We start from the raw sequence: 13798 nt of genomic DNA on the forward strand, positions 1-13798 counted from the left end.
AAACACTAGCACTGCACGTGCTCAGAGTGGCCGAACGGCGCCATCTAGGCTGGAATTACAGCATAGAGAAAACACCACTGAAGGAGAAACAAACGGCGGCCATGACAGGGGACTACAAGAGACAGCAATCCCAAAGGTAGAGAAAAAAAGGGAATATAAACCACCACTTACTATAGGAATAAAAGATGGATATTATTTAAATAAGAGGAATTAATAGGCAAAAGAAGAAGGGGAGTCCACTGCAAAGGTAAAAAAGCTTCTTTAAAGCTTTGGTAATGCCAGAAATCCAGTAGCCCCTTGAGACCACCAGAGCGGGGGTTCCCTCCATAGAAGCTCCTTTAGAGACTGTACAGGAGGGACTTCCAAACAGGAGAGGCTTGAACCTGCTGGGGCGAATGCGGTAGAGGCTTATTCATCTGTAACAGGAGAAACTGTGTCCGTCCAACCTGTCAGGTGAGGATAAAAAAGAGAATGCAGCAGGGTGTCTCCCCTTCAAATTTATAGTTAATCCAATCCTGTCAGGTTGTGGGGGCGGAGTCACAACCCAGTGTGTGCTGCCATGAAGGCGTCAGGAAATCTTTTTTCAGTGAAACTAATTTATCATTTAATCAAGGGTTCAAATTTTGGCAAGACAAAAGTTTTTTTTGTCGCCTATACAGAAATTGAACAACTTTACTGAAAATCCAAAAATATGTCGGCATATTAAGTAGTGGTGCTGTGAGATCCAATTTTAATATCTTGTATGACTTCCATGAGCTTGAAGGACAGCATCCATGCGGTTTGGCAAGGATTCATACAATTTATTGATGAAGTCATCGGGAATAGCAAAAAAAACAGTCTTGCATGCCTCCCAGAGTTCATCAATATTCTTGGTTTCGTCTTCCATGTTTCATCTTTCATCCTACACCACATATGATCAATGATGTTCATGTCTGGTGACTGGGCTGGCTAATCCTGGAGCATCTTGATCTTCTTTGCCTTAAGGAACTTTGATGTGCAGATGGAAGTATGTGATGGAGCACCATCCTGCTGCAAAATTTAGCCTTTTTTATGGTTGGGAATATAAGCGGTAGCTAAGATTTCTTGGTATTTTAGACTATTGATGTTGCCTTCCACCATGCAGATCCCTCGCACACCCCCATACTGGATGTAACTCCAGACCATGATTTTTGCCTCCACCAAACTTCACTGTTTTCTGGGTAAATCTCAGCTCCATGCGGGTTCCAGTAGGTCTCCTGCAATATTTGCAGCGACTGTGGTGTAATTCAACAGAAGATTCATCTGAAAAATCCACCTTCTGCCACTTTTCCAGAGTCCATTCTTTTAGCAGGCTGTGGCCCTTGGCAAATGCCACACGGTTTTTTAATTGTCTTTTGTTTAGTGCTGGCTTATGGGCACTGGTTCGACCATGGAGGCCATTTCGAGACAGAATCCGACAAACTGTTCTGGTTGGCACAGGTGACCAGGTCTCATGGAGCTCTGCTGCAGTGGAAAATGGGCTGGCCTTGGATTTTCGAGCCAACAAACGGTCCTCTCGAGCAGTTGTCTTGCGGGGTCGGCCTGACCTGGCCTTGTCCAAAACATCTCCAGTCTCTTCAAATCTTTCTTTTATCCTCTGAACTTGACACTGAGACACTTTGAAGGTGTCTGCCACATCAGCAGTGGATCTGGTCTTCAGCCTCTTGATAATCAACACTTTATTCTCCGGGTGAGTCTTAGGCATATTTGCAGAGGTCTAGTTGCAGTTGAGAAGGTCTAGTGTACTGGTGTTCTTTTTATACACACCTGAGACCTAATTGATCCTTTATTAGTCACAGGTGAAGCTCATATAATAAGGCGACAACACTTATGTCTTGGCAAAAATTGACTCAATGGGCTTTACCAAGCTGTGAACATTAGAATACTTTGTCTGTTTCGTTTTGCACTGAAACATTATTACAAAAGCTGTTGGGATTAAAATGACCCTTTTCTTGTAACAAAATCTTGATTAGAAATATATTTTAGTGGCACTTCAGGTCAATTTGTACACAAGCTACAAGACTTTTGTCAGGGACTGTACAGTGGATCTAAAAAAGTCTACACACCCCTGTTGAAATGAAAATCTTTTAGCTGTGTTCAGAATTAAGCAATCGCATTAAAACTCATGTTGATTAGGAGTCCGTATACACCTGCCATCATTTAAAGTGTCTCTGATTAACCCCAAATATAGTTCAGTAGGTCTTCCCTGACCTTTCCTGATCCACATCCTACAACAAAAGTCATGCTCTGCAGAGAGCTTCGAAAGCATCAGAGATCTCATTGTTTAAAAGGTATCGGTCGGGAGAAGGGTACAAAAGAATTTCCAAGGCATTAGATATACCATGGAACACAGTGAGGACAGTCATCAAGTGGAGAAAATGTGGCACAACAGTGACATTTCCAAGAATTGGACGTCACTTTAAAATTGAAAAGATGAGGCAAAAACTGGTCAGTGAGGCTGCCAATAGGCCTACAGCAACATTTAAAGGAGCTGCAGGGATATCTGGCAAGCATTGGCAGTGTGGTACATGTGACAACAGTTTCCCGTATTCTTCATATGTCTGGGCTATTCGGTAGAGTGGCCAGACGAAAGCCTTTTCTTACAAAGAAAAACGTCCACATCCAGCTAAATTTTGCAAAAACACACCTGAAGTCTCCCAAAAGCATGTTGGAAAATGTGTTCTGGTCTGAACTTGAACTTGTTGCCCATAATTCCAAAGGATATGTTTGACGCAAAAACACGGCACATCACCAAAAGAACACCATACCCACAGAGAAGCATGGTGGTAGCAGCATCATGCTTTGGGGCTGTTTTTCTTCAGTTAGAGCATGGGCCTTAGTCAAGGTAGAGGGAATTTATGAACAGTTCCAAATACCAGTCAATATTGACACACAACCTTCAGGCTTCTGCTAGAAAGCTGAACGTGAAGAGAAACTTCATCTTTCAGTATGACAACGACCCAAAGCATACATCAAAATCAACAAAGTAAAGGCTTCACCAGAAGAAGATTAAACTTTTTTGGAATGGCCCAGCTAGAGTCCAGATGTGAATCCCATCTGAAAATGTAGGATGATCTGAAGAGGGCTGTGCACAGGAGATGCCCTAGCAATCTGACTAACAGATTTGCAAAGAGTGGGCATATATTGCCAAGTCAAGATGTGCCATGCTGATAGACCCATACCCAAAAAGACTGAGTGCTGCAATAAAATCAAAAGGCACTTCAACAAAGTATTAGTTTAACCACTTACCGTATTTTCCGCACCACAAGACGCACTTTTTTTTCGCCCCAGAAATATGGGGGAAAATGTCTCTGCATCTTATGGAGCGAATGCATGCTAGGCAAGGCGCCCCCCCCCCCGCCGCCAATGGCGCCATCGCCAGAAAAGAGGCAGGAGAGTGGAGGACAAACATCTGAAGCCCCTGTGAGCAGGGCCGGACTGTCCTACCTGTGACCGCAGCGCTGTCCTCCGGCACTCGTATGTCACGGAGCTGGGTCTGTGCAAGGTCCGACCCCTTTAGAACGGCTTGTGTGATAGATTGAATCAGTGTTCCGCCTATCACAAGAGCCAGTCTAGGGGGGCGCTACCTTGCACACAAACCCAGCTCTGTGACATACGAGCGCTGGAGGACAGAGGGAGGTGAGCGCCTTGTTACCCAGAGGTGGACATTGGTGGGCACGTAGGCTGCAATTGGGCGGGCACATAGGTGGGCATGTAGGCTGCAGTAGTGGGCAACAAGAGGCTGCATTTCATGGGCACTGGTAAATATTTTAGTACACCATTTGGTTCAGAATATTTTTTTTTTTCTTGTTTTCCTCCTCTAAAACCTAGATGCATCTTATGGTCAGGTGCATCTTATGGAGTGAAAAATACGGTACCGACCGCCACATGGCGATCTACGTCCCTTTTTTGTAGAGGGATCTCGAGTTATCCATTTCTTCAGGCGGCGGCTCGGTAAACGATAAAGGTGGTCTCTGCAGCAGATTCGCCGCGAGATCAGTTATCGGCAACATCGGCGGGGGGTATGCCGACCAGGTCCTGTCACTTCCTTGGTATGGAGACGAGTGAGGCTAAGATGGCCCTCACCCGTCTCCATACCATAGCAGAACGGAAGCGACGTCAAATCATCACTTCCGCCCATATATCTTAAAGGCATATTTTTTTCAAATGACGATATTTTATTAATTTTTTTCTCAAATATGAGATCTGAGGTCTACATTCTTGTAATAGGAATAAAGGTGATCCAAATTCTTTGTTTAAAAAAAAAAAAAAAAAAAAGTGTAAAAATAAGGAAAACATTTTTTTTTTTTTTTTTTTTTTTTTTTTTAAAGCGCCCTGTCCCGAAGAGCTCGCGTGCAGAAGTGAACGCATATGTGAGTGAGTAGTGCCCGCATATGAAATCGTTGGTCAAACTACACATGTGAGGTATGGCTGCGATTGCAATAATTCTAGCCCTAGCCCTCCTCTGAAACTCAAAACATGCAACCTGTAGAATTTTTTTTTTAACCGTCGCCTATGAAAATTCTTAAGGGTAAAGGTTTGACCCCACGAGCGGGTGCAATTTCGAAGCGTGACATGTTGGATATCAATTTAGTCGGCGTAACATTCTTTCACAATATAAAAAAAAATTGGGCTAACTTCACTATTGTCTTAATTTTGTATTAAAAAACAAAAGTATGCTTTTTATCTGAACCATTCCATTGTAGCTCTGGCTGTATGTTTAGGGCCATTGTCCTACTTGGAAGGTGAACCTCTGCCCAGTCTCAAGTCTTTTGCAGACTCTAACAGGTTTTCTTCGAAGATGCTTATATTTGGCTCCATCCAGCTTCCCTGTCCCTGCTGAAGTAAAGTATCTGCACAAAATGATGCTGCCAACACCATGTTTCACGGTGGGGATGGTGTGTTCAGGATTATGTGCGGTTTTAGCTTTCTGCCTTTCGTTTATTGGCGGACACAGCACCGTTAACCTTGACCCTATGTTATATTGCCACCTTCAGGAGAGGACTAGGCAGAACACACGAAACCTTCAAAATTGTACAGGGGGCGGTCCTACTGGCTATAACCCCTCACTCTGCTACCAGCAGCTCAGTTTTGTTTTTTCTGCCTATTATAGGAGAAGGACCTTGGAATTTTTTTCTTTTCTCTTTCCTTCATTGACGGACACATCTCCTTTAATTCTTGACCTTGGGGTTATCACGCCACCTTCAGGAGAGGACTAGGCAGAACATGTAAAACATATATAAAAACAGCAAGACTGCACAGCGGGGCGGTCCCACTGGCTATAGCCCTTCACCCTGCTCTCTGCAGCTCAGTTTTTTTTTTTTCTGCCTAGTGTAGAAGGACCTGAGAATTTTTTATTTTTTTTTCCTGCAATTTTGATCTTGTGATCTACAATAAACATCTAGGCTGGGTGACAGGCTGGTTAATATAGATCCTTGTAGTCTCCCCAGCCTGGTCATCGAGCGTGAGCAGACCCTAGCTACGTGCTGGGTCAGCCACGACAGGCTCGTTCTGGTCCAGGGGCGGCCGGTGAGCTATATGCTCTGGGGCACACACATGACCGGGCTACTGCTGTCCATGTCAGTGTGCCGTGGCCAACAGCCACCCCGTACTACTCGGGTGATGGGTCTGTGGTGGAATGTGTCCAGAAATCCCGACAGGAGGGGTAAGTATGGCTCAGCCTGCCTTGGCAGGATGGAGCAGCTGGGCATTCCCTGGGAGGTCGACTAGGGGGTCTCGCTCTCCCTTTCCTCTCTCCCTACCCCTCATTCCCTCCTCCCCCTGCTGGGGTTGCTGTGTGTGACTGGGCATGAGGTGCGGTGTATGTACCTGGCCGGGGGGACTCCGGGCCTTGGTGGGGGGGGGCTTCACAGGCTGTCGGGGTCCGCTTTTCCTTTCCCTGCTTTTTTCCTTCATAGTGAGGTACTCCCAGGCTGTTTGTCCTGAGGGGAGCCTGCCGCACGGAACGTGGCCATTTCCTGTAGCCTTATGCAGTGTATATGCATTTTATAGAAGGTTTGGCGCCCATTTTCTTGGTGACTTATTTTTTTTTTTTTTTTCTAGGACGACCGGCACCTATTTTCTTGTAGCCTCAGCCCGGTTTGCCTCTAGTGCTGGTGTCTGTATACTTCAGAACAGCGCTGTTTTTACTCTGAGCACTTCGTGGCTGACACAGGGCAGAGCGGACAGCGGTAGCACAGGGCAGTACTCGGTCAGGGTGGTGAGTCCTGCGGTGGGGGGGCCTCAGTCTGCGAGCAGCTAGGAGGGTGGGATTTTGCCTTAAGTCCCTAAGTTGTGGCAGGCAATTGAGGGTCAGCATGGCGGCAGAAGCTGGCGCTTCTTCCCCAGACATCCCTGCTATTGTAACCGGCTCACCTGCCCAAAATGCGGTGCCTATGGACACTTTGTCGGTGGTCCTGAAGACCTTTGCCAGGGTAGAAGCGGCCCCCTGCAAACCCCCCACCCCCCCCCCGACTCAGTGACTAGCGGCCCCTATTCTGACGTGTCATGCCTAGGACCGTTCGGACAGTGAGAATGACTGACTGTCTGGGTTAGAGCATGAAAACTAGTAGGAGCACTTACCACAGCGGTGCAGGATACCCTGAAGATACAGGATGCAGCAGGAAATTCTGCTGAAGTGGCAGTCCCTTTTGGGTCCCACAAACAGGCCCGCACGCCTAAGGTGTTTCCGTATTTGACTTATTTTGATAATTTAATCTACAAGGAATGGGGAAGCCCGCAACGGGCCTTTTCAGTCCCAAGAAGGGTGGCGGTGCGTTACCCCTCTGAGGAAAATGGGCATCTCCAGTCGTTGTCGTGTCGGCTCTCGGGTGGGGGTGTCGCCTTTGGAAGTTTGCAGTTCAGTGGACCTCCCTCCTTTCCGACCAGTGGGTCTGTGAACTGGTTTCTTCAGGCTACAAGAGTGTTTGTTTGTTTTTTTTTTTTTGTTTTTTTCTTGCCTGCCAAACTGATTTTTTTTTTTTTCTTCCTTCCAGCCTTCAACTTCTTCCGGCTCATCAGGAGGTCCTGCTGCTGATAGTACCTGTACCGACGCCAGGAAATTTTTCAGGGATTCTACTCCAATCTGTTTGTAGTCCCAAAGAAGGAAGGGGTCCGTCCAGTCCTGACGACCGCGCAATTGTCAGTTAAAGCCACACAGTGCCGAATCGCAAAAAGTGCTCTGGTCTTTGGCCTGCAAAATGATCCAGGGCTTAATTGGTTAAATCGACAAGAAGTGTTTCTGAGTTGGCGGCCTTGTCATGCAAGTCTCCCTATTTGATCCTCTTCAAGAATAAGGCGGTGCTGTGCCCGCAGCCTTTATTTCTGCCAAAGGTTATTTCGGCCTTTCATCTAAATGAGGACATTGTGCTTCCGTCCTTATGTCCTCGACCGTCACATCCCAAGGAGGTTGCTTTGCATTCTTTAGACGTGGCTCTGCTGGTGTATGTCTGTCTACTACAGCTCCTTTTCGGAGGTCGGACTCCCTGTTTGTTTTCCCAGATGTGTAAGGCAGCGACCTAATCGTCCGTTCACACTTTCACTTAATTTTATAAGGTTGATGTGAGCGCATCTTCGGATGTATGCTTCGGCCGCAAGGTTTTGCAGGTGGCTGTTTAAGGTTGCAACTCCTCTGTTGAGTTTTTTTTGTCATGGGTGGAGTTTATTTTCTTTGTGTTCCCACCCCTCGTTTTTGACGCTGTTTGGGGACATCCCTAAGGTCAAGATTAAAGGTGCTGTGCCCGTCAATCAATGAAAGAGAAAATAGGATTTTTGTACTCACCGGAAAATCCTTTTCGCTGAAGTTCATTGACGGACACACCTTTTGACAATCTGAGCTGCTGGTAGTAGAGTGAGGGGTTGTCGCCAGAAGGACCGCCCCCCTGGGCGGTACTGTACAGTTTTTTTTGGGGGGGGGTTTTTTGCTCTTTTTGTGTGTTCTGCCTAGTCCTCTCCTGAAGGTGGCGATCTAACCTAAGGTCAAGATTAAAGGTGCTGTGACCATCAATGAACTTCAGAGATGATTTTTGTACTCGCCGTAAAATCCTTATTTTTGGTCTCATCTGACCATGCTTCTCACAGACTGCAAATGGGACTTCTTATGTCTTTGTCGACAATGGCTTTCTTCTTGCCACTCTTCCATAAAGGCCAGATTTGTGGAGTGCGCAACTAATAGTTGTCCCACTTGAGCTGTGGATCTCTGCAGCTCCTCCAGAGTTACCATGGGCCTCTTGGCTGCTTCTCTGATTAATGCTTTTCTTGCTCGGCCTGTCAGTTTAGGTGGATGCCCATGTCTTTGTAGGTTTACTGTTTGCCATACTCTTTTCGTTTTCAGGTGATGGATTGAACAGTGCTTCGTGAGATGTTCAAAGCTTGGGATTTTTTTCATAGCCTAACCCTGCTTTAAACTTCACCACTGTATCCCTGACTTGTCTGGTGTGTTCCTTGGTCTTCATGATGCTGTTTGTTTACTAAGGTTCTCTAACAATCCTCCTGAAGGCTTCATAGAACAGCTGTATTTATACTGAGATTAAATTACACACAGGTGGACTCTATTTACTAATTAGGTGACTTCTGAAGGCAATTGGTTACACTAGATTTTAGTTAGGGGTATCAGAGTAAAGGGGACTGAATACAAATGCATGCCATACTTTTTCAGATATTTGTTTGTAAAAAGTTTTGAAAATCATTTTCCTTCCACTTCAATTATGTGCCACTTTTTGTTCATCTATCACATAAAATCCCAATAAAATAGGTTTACGTTTTTGGTCGTAACATGAGAAAATATGAAAAATGTCAAGGGGTATGAATACTTTTTAAGGCACTGTAACTACTGTTTGTATTACTATTGCAAGACTATTATTAAAAAATGTAAGTGTAAGCTGTGATAGATCTTTATTTTTGTTTTAAAAAAAAAAAAGAAGGTAACTATAAAGCTTACACAGAACTGCGCCGCCAGAATTTCACAACTCCAGTTCAGAAATCCATAGAACACAATGGATAGTCCACAGCCTATCCGTGGGAATAGCTTGTGGAGGAACTTTCCACTTTCTTATTATAAATGAAATTCTACTTTAACATTGAATCCGCTGCATAATTTTTCCTAAGCTTTATTGCACTGCTTGTAATGTGCAGCCAACCAACCAAATACATAATATTCTCTACAGATTGGAATGGTTTCTACAGCAAAACGCTCTCACTTTTTCTAATCAGGCCAGTGCTGACAAGCACCTCCTAGAAAGCACAGAATCCACACAGATAGTTCCACGAGCTGGTTTATACACTGACCTATTATAATTTAAACAGACTTATCTCCCGAGGGCTGCATTGCCCAGAGCAGGAGCATAGCAAGGTCTTGGAGGAGCAGTTATTATTTAACTCCATCTTATCATGGCTTGTGACCCAATTTCTTGTCTGTTTCCCCTTAAGGACTTCAGCAAAATGATTATCCCGGTCAGATGCTTCACATGTGGGAAGATTGTTGGAAATAAGTGGGAGGCTTATCTTGGACTACTGCAGGCAGAATACACTGAAGGGTATGTATAATTTATTCTCTGCTGTGTTTGTCGTATTTTAGCAAGGATTGATAACCATCAGGGGAATGGGGGGTCTGAACCAGGTAGTATTCCAATCCAGACCCCCCGGATGTATTGGATTTTTTTTTTCTTTTGATACTAAATATTAGTCTGTGATTTAAAAAAAAAATAAAAAATCTGGGGCACTTATCTTTTTTTTCTTTAAAGAAAAAAAAGATAAGTGCCCCAGATATTATTATTATTTTTTTTTTTTTTTTTTTGGATACGTGATGTTCTGGGGCACTGGGCCATCCAGACAGTCCTCTATTTATCAATCATTCCTAGATACTGGGTGGAAAAAACAACCATAGAGGCAATTGATTAACCACTTGAGCCCTGGATGGATTTACCCCTTTAACCACTTCCTGCCCCCAGTACGCCATATGACGTCCTTGACTTTCAATGGGGCTATCTGAATGATGCCTGCAGCTTATTCAGATTTATCATTCTTTTCTGCCGGTGATTTTGTGCACCGTAAGAATGATCATAGCGGCAGTTCCGCCGCTTGATTGTTCTTACAGACGACCTTATGAGACAAACTCTCCACCGCCCTCCGGTGCTTCTCCAGGCTCTCTCGTGCTATCGGGGACCAGGAGACAGAATCCTCCGCCGCATGAAGAGCATAGAGATCTCCATGACCACCTGAGGCCCGGGTGCGACGTTATGACATCCAGGCAGCAGATGTTAACAGAGTGGCGATCTCAGCTGGAAAGCATCAGTTCCGTCCCCTTTTTTTTTTTTTTTTTTTTCCCCCCGATCTGATGCTTTCCAGCCTGGAGGACAGATGTGGGGTCAAATTTGGTTTTGCAGCAATAAATTGAGCACAGTATAAATTGCTTTGTTACACAATAGATCTGTACAGATCTTCTGTGAAAAACAGCTCGTAAAAGAAGTCAAGAGTACTAAAATCTGCTGTTTCTACCTGAATTCCGGGTTGGTCATTGAAAGGGGGAAGTACGGGCGCTGCAGAAGTGGTGGTCTGCCAATCAGGATTTGCAAACGCAGCAGGAAAGGAACTATGGGCTCTACAGGCCTGTCTTTGAACTCTTGGTGGCTGCGGGGCACTATTTGAGCTAGCCACCACACCAGCTTGAACTGCACTTATGGGACTCGCTGAGTCACTAAGTGTTACTGCAGTGCTGGTTTGTCTATGACCAGGATGTACTAAGCCACTGGTGCTTGCCAGTTTACAGAAGGTTGAACGGTACTAGTAATGGCTCTCTGCTCCATATGAGAACCCTGCAGTTGTTGCATCTCAGCAACAGAAGAACAGGGTCATCTGACCTTAACAGGGACCACTCCGTTGTCAGAGCTATCTGTCAGGCTGCCACTGCTCTCTACGGGTTCGTATACTGAGCCTGAATCTGACAGTAAGGCTTCTCTTCGTTCTCATCTGTCATGCTCAGCAATATGTAGGCCTCTTCACTAGTGTACCTCTGGACATTTTGGCCATTAAATTTATAGGTACAGCTAGTGCGACTTACAGGTAAGAGCACCTGGTTGTCAGCGACTGCTTGAATCGCAACAAAAAAAATTAACTGTTAGCACTAACAGGGACCAGGCATGACTCGCGCTACAGTTATGCAGTTTTGGGCAGAGGGGCCAAACACAGGTGCTGGCAGGTGTCTGGGCTGATCCTGCTAATGCTGCATTTTTGGGAACACTATACTATTGGGAATGCTAGTATAGATCTGATCAGATCAAAGATATTGATCCGTTCAAAGACTATTCTAGTAAGGGAGGTGTATGCATGCATGTTAGCGCTACTGGCAATCAAATCTGACGATGTCTGGGATTGAAGCTAACTGACACGGCTACCTAACTAGCAAACCTGTGACATTAAAATATTGATAAGAAAAAAAGATCTGTACACTGTATTAATGCCACAGTGACAGGGAGTGAAAGGGTTAACTGGGGGTGATCAAGGGGTTAAACCTTTATTAGGGACTATATGGCGGGTACCCTAAACCTAACGCTATTTAGAGTCACAAGTAACACGAATACAATGATCAGAAAAAAGATCTGTACACTATATACTATCAACACTGTGACGGGGTGAAAGGGTTAACTGGGGGGTGATCAAGAGGTTAAACCTTTATTGTGGAATATATGGGGGTACCCTAAACCTACCTAGGCCTACCACTAATTGCCTTAAGTGACACCAGTACAGTGATCAATGAAAAATCTGAAAACTGAAATTGGCACTGTGACAGAGTGAAAGGGTTAACTTGGGGTGTTGATTTGGGGGGGGGGGGGGGGGGTTGAATTATGTGTACTGGTGTCAGTGTAGTGCTTGGTGTACTCACTGTGGATGTCTTCTCTTGCGCTGGAACCGAAAAAGGGCTTCACGAGGGGAGATAACATAATTTCCTCTGCCTGTGTTTACATTACACAGGCATTTCATTTGCTAGAATCAATCAGCAGGTCCAGGTCGGAAATCGTTGGCCTGGGCCTTTAGATCAATTGGTTCTGTAGCGAATCTGATTTGTCACGGGGATGGCGGGTGCGTGCGACCAATGTACACTTAAGGAGATTTGCGCAGCTGGACCAACCTGCCGCAGTTTAACTGCAGCGGCTGGTAGGCACCTGGTTAATGCTCACTGATGCTCAACTGAGCATGAAATAATAACTCAAAGTGCACGTTGGTGTATCCAGCTCTGAGGTACAATTGGCGAAAGCTTTAATAGAAGAAAAAGTAAAGCGGCACTTACACAGCCAGCAAACTGTAGCTATGTAAGATATTCAGGAACGTACTTGTACTGAATTCCCCTTTTATGGAGAGTCAGGACATGGTGAGTTTGAGGAGTTCTTCCCCCATAGGCTTCCTTGTTTGACCCAGATCATTCGCATGATACACAGAATATTATTAACATTCCCGGAAGTGAAAGCCTCTGGATTAGGTGTTGGACATTAGAATTCAATCATTCCAGAGTTGATTTATACATTTTTATAATTTATGGTATAAAGGGTATCTATAGGTTTTCAGTTAATTTGGGCAAACATTTTAAATTAATTTTTATTCAAAACCTAGTTTAGTTGTGGATGGATTGGGTAAGGATTAGAAGCCCATCAGAAGAAAGTCTGGACCGAAACTGAGGGGGAAAAAAAAAATCCTTGCTTTGGAATTTTATTATGCAAGTGGTGTGCATGATGATGCTGAGGCTCCACCCACAAATCAGATTTGGGAGAAGGAGGAGAGTGCTGGATCTGGCAGAGTGTGGGGTGTACAGTAACCTGTAGCCACTCAAGGGTGGATTGTTTTTTGTTTTTTTCCGGGGGTTGGGCTTTAACAGCAACAGAAATGGAAGTATGTTTTTAGTTAAGTAGGAGACCACTAGAACCCACGTCGGTGTTTTATTGTCTGCTTTCTTGTTACGGATTTCCCTCCCCTTCCTGTCTAATAAAAAGGTTTTCCCCAAAACAGAAATTGGGGGAAAATCTCTCTAATGGAGTTCTGGATATTAATAAAACCAGACAGGGGTTCTAACCTTTTCCCATTTTATCCAAAACTAAAATTAAAGAACCTATTGTAGTATCTGTATCGATTTCCAGAATCATATGTGCTTTGTGTTCAGGGCTCTTTCATTCCTATTTCTATGTCCATTTGGTCTCTCTTGTTGCCATATAAAATTTTCATTACCTGTTTTACAGAGATGCACTGGACGCTTTAGGCTTAAAGAGGTACTGCTGTCGCCGTATGCTTCTGGCTCATGTGGACCTGATTGAAAAGCTTTTAAATTATGCACCACTGGAAAAATGAGGGGACCACATCTTGGATGTACATTTCGTGATTATAAGAAATCTCAAGCTATGGGATATCTTTACTCTGACCACACTTACAAGCACAGTTCATATACAAAAAGTTTGGAAATTGCCAGAATATGTCTGTAAACCTTACAAACTATACACAATACCAATTTTTTTTTTTCTTTTTCTACTAATAAAGACGAGTTTTGTTATAAATAGATGCCATGTATATCGAGTTTTTCTAACCTTTATTATTCTAACAGAGTGCAGATTTCTAGTCATTTTTCCTATCGCGCTTCCTCCATGGGCTTAATAAAGCTCCCTGCAAAACGATTTTTCTCTTTTGACAAGAAAAGAGATAAGTGACATATCTCCACTGTCCTATATTTTAGTTACAGCTAAAGAAGTGCTTTGGTCTGCTGATTCTGTTTGGCAGTGTAACCAATTTAAATTGAGCCTTT

The 13798-nt window shown here is 44.4% G+C and overlaps 1 protein-coding gene across 1 annotated transcript in view; it reads left to right on the forward strand.

Moving 5' to 3' along the window:
- The window catches only part of POLR2L (RNA polymerase II, I and III subunit L), a 29875-nt gene extending 16320 nt beyond the window's left edge, over positions 1–13555 (forward strand). Inside the window, exons 2-3 of the mRNA XM_077459867.1 lie at positions 9445–9551; positions 13242–13555. Of these exons, the coding sequence (XP_077315993.1) occupies positions 9457–9551; positions 13242–13350 (204 nt within the window). The 5' untranslated portion in view covers positions 9445–9456 and the 3' untranslated portion in view covers positions 13351–13555. The remainder of the gene's footprint in view (positions 1–9444; positions 9552–13241) is intronic.
- Positions 13556–13798: the final 243 nt, after the last annotated feature.

Source organism: Lithobates pipiens, unplaced genomic scaffold, assembly GCF_037356315.1.
Source record: "Lithobates pipiens isolate NorthernLeopardFrog02 unplaced genomic scaffold, aLitPip1_a1.2 Scaffold_10, whole genome shotgun sequence".
NCBI classification, from domain to species: Eukaryota; Metazoa; Chordata; class Amphibia; order Anura; family Ranidae; genus Lithobates; species Lithobates pipiens.